At 54.2% G+C, this 8,404-nt stretch overlaps 3 protein-coding genes across 3 annotated transcripts; 2 read left to right on the forward strand and 1 right to left on the reverse strand.

Moving 5' to 3' along the window:
- Positions 1-432: 432 nt before the first annotated feature.
- F5Z01DRAFT_667170 (uncharacterized protein) lies at positions 433-2,288 on the forward strand. Its single transcript, XM_046264269.1, has 2 exons — positions 433-771; positions 819-2,288. The coding sequence occupies exons 1-2, from the start codon at positions 673-675 to the stop codon at positions 1,821-1,823; spliced, it is 1,104 nt and encodes a 367-aa protein (XP_046114097.1). The 5' UTR covers positions 433-672; the 3' UTR covers positions 1,824-2,288.
- A 107-nt stretch (positions 2,289-2,395) lies between these two features.
- Positions 2,396-4,812, reverse strand: F5Z01DRAFT_667171 (uncharacterized protein). The gene has a single exon (XM_046264270.1). The coding sequence runs from the start codon at positions 4,635-4,637 to the stop codon at positions 2,697-2,699; it is 1,941 nt and encodes a 646-aa protein (XP_046114098.1). The 5' UTR covers positions 4,638-4,812; the 3' UTR covers positions 2,396-2,696.
- Positions 4,813-6,538: 1,726 nt separating this feature from the next.
- Positions 6,539-8,169, forward strand: F5Z01DRAFT_640541 (uncharacterized protein; the record flags this gene model as incomplete). Its single annotated transcript, XM_046262523.1, has 2 exons — positions 6,539-6,560; positions 6,629-8,169. The coding sequence occupies 2 exons, from the start codon at positions 6,539-6,541 to the stop codon at positions 8,167-8,169; spliced, it is 1,563 nt and encodes a 520-aa protein (XP_046114099.1).
- Positions 8,170-8,404: the final 235 nt, after the last annotated feature.

Raw genomic sequence — 8,404 nt, forward strand, 5'->3', positions numbered from 1 at the left:
GGTCGCTGGAGTCTCATGGCTTGCGCGTGAAGTGATGTTCCATCAATGCCATTGATCAGGTTCCCTTCTTAGCTCTGAGGGGCTTGGCCACGTCAGATTCATGTGCACGGAATGTTGCAATAAAAGACCCAGGGTAGTTACATGTAAGCAGACATGACCAATAGGAAGCCAAAATTTGAAGTAATTAGTTCTCCAACTTGGAATTTTGACAGAGCACAAACCTGTGGCTGAGGAAGTTCTATTCAACAGCCTGAGCAACGATATCTACTTGTCCATCAAGATCATGGGCAAACGATGACGGGATCACAAATTCACGCTGCTGCACGCACTATATGCCCCTGCTTGGTGGTGGCCGCTTGGCGGCAGGTTGAGGCTGTGATTGGCTGAATCATTGACACAACGCCCCTGCACGGGCCTACCGCCGCCCGTCGCAGCCTGTAGCGTGCTGAAATCCGGCCCTTGGTCCAGCCACCAATCCTTCTCCATGTCCATACCAACAAGCTGAGATCTTGTATCGCAGCAACCAGCCCTCGACCACCACCTTACTTCTCCTACCAAGATTACCTGTGTCCAGCACTTCACCACATATCCTGTACGACCCCTCTTGAGTTGGATAAGGCCACGGAAACCACCGCAAAACACCACCTTCAGTCAATATCCTTTTTCCCCCGAATGATTTCTTCACTCGGTCCCATAGCCATGTCCTCGCCCTGGAAGAAACAGCCGGAGGAAGTGGTGGACTGTGTGCTCAAGCGAGCGGAAGTGAGCAAGGTAGGAGAACGGCCACTATGATGCCACAAACCCTCTGACATGTCAAGATTGCCCGTCACCTCCAGAATCGTCTCGCCCTGGCCCAATTCAAGGCCAAGCATGGCTGGGAAGATCTCACCCTCGACACTATCGAACCGAAATTTGAAGAAGAAATGCGCCGTCGTCGAGCTCTCGAACCAGATAACCATTCCGACTCGTCTTCTTCGACCGCTTCTGACATGCCGTACCCCTTTCCTGGCCGGAACAATGCACTCATGAGCTCGCCCTTGAAGGCGCCCCTCTTCTCTGATGCTGTTGGGTCCAGCGGTGGCTCCTCAGGCCATCGTAAACGCACGTACCTGGCCTCGTTCGACAACATTGCTAATGGCAATGTGTTCTCGAGCCCGAGCAAAAGGTTCAGGGCCACTCCGACCAAACACAAATCATATTCAAACGGCGAAGTCGTGGGCTGGAAGGAATCTCACCAGCTGGCACAGTCTTCTCCTATCAAGCCCCGCCGGCAACAACACTTTACGACTGCCACTGGTCCCGATGTGTCCTTCTTTCACAATCGACACCTTGCTGAGCTCACGTCGCCGAATTTTGCCGCCCCTTCGGACGATGATGACGATCTTCTCCCGGCGCATTCGTTCAACGTACGCTCCTCGCCGCCTGCGCCTCGCACACCGCCCATGAACACTCGATCCCGGCGTAACAAAGAGAACAGCAGCAAAGCGAATGGCAAGACCGGCGAGGAGGGAGCTGATCTGCTCATCTACCTCGCCAACTCACCGTCACCCGCTGTGAAAAACGGCCGCAAGCTCATGGAGCCACCATCTACCCCTCCTCAGCGAGGCAAGAATCTCGACCTGCCGTCGTCCATGATGATGACGCCAGGGGGTGGCAACCTCTTCCCCAACACACCAAGCCAAGTCTTTGACCTTGCCGATTTTGTCAACATCACCCCCAGCCCCGCGCAGAAGACGTGGAAAACGCCCGGCGGTCCTGTAGCCGCAAGAACACCCTTGAGCCAAGCAAGACGGAGGCTCACATTTGAGGAGCCTCGTGCTTGAGTGACTATTGGAACTACGTGGCGACCCACGCAGGACAATTCTCCGGCAATATTTTCTATGTACATGATACCACGCTGTCAACTTCACAATGGCCTGCGACTCGTTGGCGTTGGCCCGCCAGCATTCTCCTCATGCGCAATGGAGAATTCGTGATTTGGATTACGAAGGCCTAGCGAGCACTCGATACATGTTTAGAGTCTTCTTGTTTAGTTTTGGGACTTTTTTTGAGCAGGCGTTCTTGTATTGTGTTGTGCCCATGATGAAGTAGGATATGGAAGGGCGGACGGAAGGGCGGTGTTTCCAGTAGATCCCTGGCGGTCACGAACACACAGTTACGTAGCGTGAGCTACTCCGACGGAATCAAGACATTCTACCCGTACACGTGCATAGTATCATGTAGCTCTTGGGGAATAATGCACGCTTATGATTGTTAGAACTGTAAGCTTTCGTAATGTCTCAATACAGTGTTCAAGACTTCAACATGATCGGTTCAGTGAACGCGTTCTCGCGACTTTTTCGCGACTCGCGCTGTTAAAGTGGGCTCTTCCACCAATCAGATCAGTCTTACATCAGCCCGGGGTGATGTCACGCGCTGGTTTCGCTCCATCTTCGCGCCACCACCCTTTAGAGCGACTGCCTTAGTCTTGTCCAAATGCAATAGTTCCCATCATTCATGTTCACGTCGGCGGATCCATGATAACATAAAGTCATTGAAGCAAGTCATAGTCCCGCTATTCTCGCAAACGTAGCTAGTGAGCGTGGTATCATGTGCAACCTGGACCAAGCACCCCGTGGTATATATCTGTTGTAATGCGCACCCAAACTCCGTGCTTCCTCGTCTTTATACGGCAGTCCCCTGGATACCGTTCCCGGCTACAACGCCTCGCCAAACCGCGAAACCCTCGCGCCATTTTGGTAATCCGACTGGCTATAGTTACTGAGACTGCTCACTTGCGAGGTGTAGCTCTCGTGGCGTTGCAATCGTGGCACAGGAGGGATCGAAGCCGCGGGCGGACACGCGATTTCCAAATCGAACTGATCCGACCGGACATTGGTTCGTCCTGGCGTTGCGGCAGTCGGTCGCGTCTTGATGGGAGGCGATGCGCCCGGCTGGACAGGCTGCACAGAAGTCTGGCGCATGCTTCCAGTCGTGGAACCACGTGGTCGAGCGGTTCTCGGGTCCCAAGTAGGGAGGAGAGACAGACGTGGGCTCTTTGGAATCGCTTGTGAGTCATGAAAGGGATCAGCAGGTTGCCGGCTCGAGGTCGCGATAGCATTGGTGTCCGCAAAGGGGTCGCTAAGCTGGGGCACCGCGTTGCCGTTCGTGAGTGATGGGCCAGTACTTGTGTTGCCAGCCATCAGACTGGCGTTGTACACTGGTAGCGAGCCTGGATCCGAGGGCCAAGTAGTATCTTGGCCGTTCCTGGCAGGATGGCCGTTTACGCCAATGGGTACTGCTGACAAGGCTCGCGATCTGCGCTGCCCATCTGTCGAAAATTGGGAATTGCCACGACTCAGATCGACCCGCGAGCTCATATCCGAGGTCGTAGTCGGCTTGAACATGTTGGCCACAGCTTCGGTCAAGCGTGCTGAGCGAGGTATCGGGTCCAGTGTGGGCGGTTGCTCGACCATAGGCGTCTTGATCACGTACTGATACTTGCGATCGCGTTTTCGTTTTCGCATGTACCAGATGAGGAACGCGATGAGTGCAAAAAGGATGGCACTGCCAATGACGCTGCCCACAATGATGCCAGCCTTTTGGGGACCTGAGAGTCCATTATTTCCTCCAGCTGACCCTGCCAGCTCTCGATCTGTGCTGCCGCCATCGTCTCCGCCGGAGAAAATGTCTGTCGGTGAAGATAGCACGGCCGTTCCTGTCCGCGTTATCCCGGGGCTGCCTCCCTTCCCTGGTTCGCCATTGTCAGCTGCTGGTTGGGTCTCCTTTTCTCGTTCCGAAGTGTTCGGTTCAGGTTCAGTGCCACCAGTCTCATTTTCGTCACTGACATCAGCAGGTGGTGCGGCGTCTTCTTGATTTTGATCATTCCTGCCCGCAGTGTCGCCGTTGTCCCCCTTCCTTTGGTCTCCCGGACCGTTGTCGCTGTTTCCTTGGCCTCCGCCTTGATCGGTCCCTGGAGCAGGCGCCTTGGGGGGCTCGATGGGGCCTTCTTTCGATAGATCACCGCCCTCAGTAGCTGCGCCAGTTGAGACTACGGGCGGCAATTCGACAGTGTTGGTCGGGCCGTCGTCGGTTCTGGTGAAGGTACCGCCACCATCACTTTTAGGCTCAGGCGTAGATGAAGGCTCTGGTCTGCTTAGAATGCCTGTCTTGGAGATACTCTCAGTTGACGATGCCAGGTTCCCGGCCTGAGTGGTCTCTGTGACCTCGTCATTGACGCGTATTGGCGCTGAAGTCTCCTGAGGGTTGACATCCTCTTCAGAAGCTTCAGTGGAAGCAACAAGCCCTGCATTGCTCCCGTCCGGGCTGCCAGTGGAGAGTTGTAGCCCTGCGAGTCCAGGGGTCTTGGGAGTTGGTTCAACGGATACCGCAGTTTGAGTCGGTGCTGAACCCGATGATGAACCCGGCGATATCTGAGGGATCTGCTCTGCAGTCTCTCTGGGCCCATCGGTGGACGGTTCATCAGATGTTTCGAGCACAGTCGTCTCGTCGGTTGCGGAGGCAATGGACGTTTCACTGATGACAGTTGGCAGGACAGTTGGCGTCAATGTGGCGTCCACGTCGTCTTCCACGAGGCTGCTTGTATTGCTTCGGAGGCATATGCGTTTTGGGGAGTAGCTCCGTGAAATAGATGCCATCGCAATGAGGGTCTTGCCTGATTAGAATTGTCTTCCCAAGAGGGCCTGAAAACAGCCTTGATGAAGCCCTGGCCTGCATGGGTTACTGCTCGAATCGCACTCTGCCGCAAGAATTCGAGAACGGCGTGAATTCGATTGTACGTATCTGGCAGAAAAAAGACTAGACAAAGGGAATGTGGTATTGAAAGAAAAAAAAAACAAAGAATGAGATGAGAAGTTCGGAATTGGACGTGGTCAGGTCGATGCCATCGCACAGAGTTGCCAGAGCTCTGCTAGGCATCTGGGTAACCTTGTCAAACTCATTTGGTTCCGGCCAAGAGTATTTGCCGCAAGGAGGAAAGCATCGAACATGATGATACGGCTTCGCTTGCGTCCGAGTCAGACGCCTACCGCACGAAGTTCTGGATGGCACGTCCCAGGAGGTGTAACAGGACCCAGGGGTCAGAGGACCCCTGTCTTGCGACAGACCTGAAGCACAACAGAGCTCAGAAGCTCCGAGCGGTACGCATCTGGTCAATAGTATCGAAAAGCCATGAAGGTGTTCTGCAAATATCAATAAATATTACCATGCCATAGCGACCGTATCCGGCCGCATTAAGTTGGGGAAAAGAACTATTGATTATCAGCATTAGATGCGCGCCACCGCATCCACCTTCAACAATCCTTCCGGTCCAGTCTTCCATGCGTAAGATGACCTCCAATATCGACTGTTGAATCTATGCGATCAAGTATTAAAGACCGAATTGAGGAATGTGTGCGCCTTGCGAGCGAGCCAGCAGTGGAGAGATCTCTAACAACATTGCGCAGCTGAAATCGTGATGAGGGGTGAGTTGTGAGTCCATGATACCCTAGGGATTGAAGTTGACGGTGAGCATTGAGGCCCATCGATCATGAGAGCGGCCTTATCCGTTGCGCTAGGAAGATACGGTCCGCTCGGAAGTTTCGAAACTACCTTACCTTGCTTTTCTGCACCATTCTAATGATCATGCCCCTGTATCTCGTGATCAGGAGTCTGAAAGATTTGGAGAAAATGCGACCACGCGAAACATGGTTCGGTCTTGATGGCTTGCTGGGCAAGCCATACACCATGGCTTTTGATCAATGTAGTTAGTTCCAGGACGTTGTCTAAAAATGAGCTTAATGTGACTTCCCCGAACCGCGGGTTTATTACAGAGTAATTATTCTCTTGACTGACGCCAGCGTGGCAGCGTGAGGTTGTCTACCTGGTATCAACAAGACGGTGAGCAACCAAGCAAATACACAGTGTCAGTACAGTGTCGCACTAAGGAAAGGCCGCTCTTTTCCAGTTTCCACGGCCAGCTTCGATCAATCCAAGACTCCAGATCATTTCTCAGCGGTGTGGCGGCGCCATCAATTCGACGAGCTCACGTGTTGGCGCCCCTTTGCAGCATCCAAGTCGCAAGCCGGGTTCAACAGATCTGGTGGCAGCGCACTGCAACGGATGCATTGCGGTGACTGCTCTATGCCGTAAGCGTGGACAGCTCCTGGAAGCTCTCGTTACTTTTCATCCATGCGACTTGCTTGGACCACGCGCCCACATCCTTCAAAGTGCACCTTAGAGAGCCTCCAGTAATTTATCCAGGTCAGTTGGGCAATATTAATCAGCTCTATCCTACGTTACCTGCATGGCCATATCGAAGGGATTCTCACGGCGCACGAGTCTGTTATATCACGTGCCCTCTATCAACAGCTTGTCAGTCGGACCGTGAAACTCGAAATCGACGTCAGGGGGGTCCATGCGCAGCGACCCTTGCCCATGGTCAGCTTTCTGGAAGAAGCCTCTTGCTCTGGACACAGCCTACTGAGCACGTGTCGGCGAAGATCATAAATCACGGCGTGAGTCGCGACGGAGGCACCAAATCTTCGAAGCGTCACGTGCGATGTTTGGGAACGTAGCCGTTGGTATGTCGCTGTATACCTACTCACTCTTCTGCACACCCACTCGCGGCGTGCCTTGCTGACACCATCAGGAGCTGCATCCACTGCCAAGGTTGTCAATGTTAAGGATGTACCAGAAGCAACGCCAGTTACCATTCCGAGATACCAGCCTTTTGCGCAGCATGATGGGGTCGTCGACACGGGCACTTCTCTGCCTTCACTCTTGAGGCACACTGGGCGTTCCGACACTTCCATACTTGGCGTCAAAGGCCTGTCTGCCCTTGGCACCAACCTTACTCTGGATGCTACCACGGACCAACTGGTCCCAGATCCGTCCTTCATCCCAGATTTCAGCGGCTGGGATCAGCTTTCGCCTGAAGAAGCACAAACAAGGCATCAATCCACACGATGCCAGCTCAGAAATGGTAATCTTTCTCCCGGTTGCCAGACCTATCAAGAGCGGATCAAAGAGCTGTCCCACTCCAACGAGGAAGCTTTCCGGACCGTTCGTCGCATTCCTCCTCCCAAAGGCCAGCAACATGCTCGTCTAGGTAACGCCTATGAGTTCTTCAGATGCCTTGAAATGTTCACTAGTTTCTGGGACGATACGTCAAACCCCCCGGAGCTGCCTCCGTCCCCAGAGGCTACCCAGTCCGTACCAGCCGGCACAGCGGACAGCAGGACAGTTCGGACAGCCGAGGGGACTGCAATGCCCACAGATTACCGACAGAAGCTGACGACGGCGTTTCTGAAAATGGTGTGCTACGATTTCGGGTGCAACGTGGCGTTTGCTCGCACGGAACCGCGATTGCATCTGAGCACGCCCGAGGGCACCGAATCACCTCGCAAATCATACCTCGTATCAACCTGCAGCTTCATCTTCCAGTCGCCCAAGACGCGTGAGGCGTCCCGCGCGGGCCTTGTCTACGGCCCAGTAGCTGCAGTGAGCGCCAGGGTGACGACCAACTTCACCACGCCCGACATGGAGACAGCTCAAGCACTAGATTTGTCCAAGGAAATCTGCGCCGCTCTCATCACAGCACAACATCGCGCTCGGGAAGGGAAAGAAGAAGTCCGATTCGGCGAGGGCCAATGGTGGACGCAAAAACCTCGCTGGGGAGGTGGTGCTGGCGGTCCCATTGGCCGCGAAATTGAGCGGGAAGCAAAAGAAGATGCTGCCAGGCCCAACGATCCTGACGGACTGCCTTTGGCCAAAAAGCCTCGCAAGAACATGATCATGTATGACAAATATCGCATGGTGCGCCCTCCAGCCTACACTTGGGACAAGAAAGCGCGCTATGAGGCCATCGGCAAGGTGCCTGGGTCGACGTTCGATGATGTGTTCGTCGTCAGCTGCCTGTTTCACCACATCTCCATTCTCCGCGTCCGAGTACCCCTGAGGCTGCTGGACGTGCTCGAGGGTGCCCCGGAGCAAGACCCTGCGGTCCGGAGCTGGGGCAATGTTCAGGCTTGGAGAAGCCCGTGGTACGACATGTTCGAGACGGAAGGCCGTATCGAGGCCATGAAGACATTCTGGGCAGTCATGGCTTACCAGATGCGAGAATGCGCCGTCGACCAAGATGTTGCGATGAAGGACGCTGATATTCCTCAGCCGCCCGATGATCGGCAATAACGCACTTGGTCACTACGACGCTGAATTTGGCTCTGATAAGACGACGGGATCGTACTATAGCCTGGGGTACAGCACGTACGGTAGTATCCTGAATCCTTGATACAGCCTCGTCGTCCTTGTCCGCGGATAGCAGATGGGATTTGGACCAGCTGTTCCGATTCGTCGATATGTAGCATGCCAAGGGCGTGAGCATAGACATTGTTGTGGAGATGCCTCGCATCGATCATCACTTGAA

Source organism: Emericellopsis atlantica, assembly GCF_019669845.1.
Source record: "Emericellopsis atlantica unplaced genomic scaffold F5Z01scaffold_41, whole genome shotgun sequence".
Taxonomy (NCBI): Eukaryota; Fungi; Ascomycota; class Sordariomycetes; order Hypocreales; family Bionectriaceae; genus Emericellopsis; species Emericellopsis atlantica.

What these genes read in the sequence shown, in the direction of transcription:
- F5Z01DRAFT_667170 (XM_046264269.1), top strand. Translation starts at nt 673, where the DNA reads ATGATTTCTTCACTCGGTCCCATAGCCATGTCCTCGCCCTGGAAGAAA. An exon ending in AGCGAGCGGAAGTGAGCAAG is followed by an intron (nt 772 to 818) that starts GTAGGAGAACGG and finishes TGACATGTCAAG; the next exon opens with ATTGCCCGTCACCTCCAGAA.
- F5Z01DRAFT_667171 (XM_046264270.1), bottom strand. Translation starts at nt 4,637, where the DNA reads ATGGCATCTATTTCACGGAGCTACTCCCCAAAACGCATATGCCTCCGA.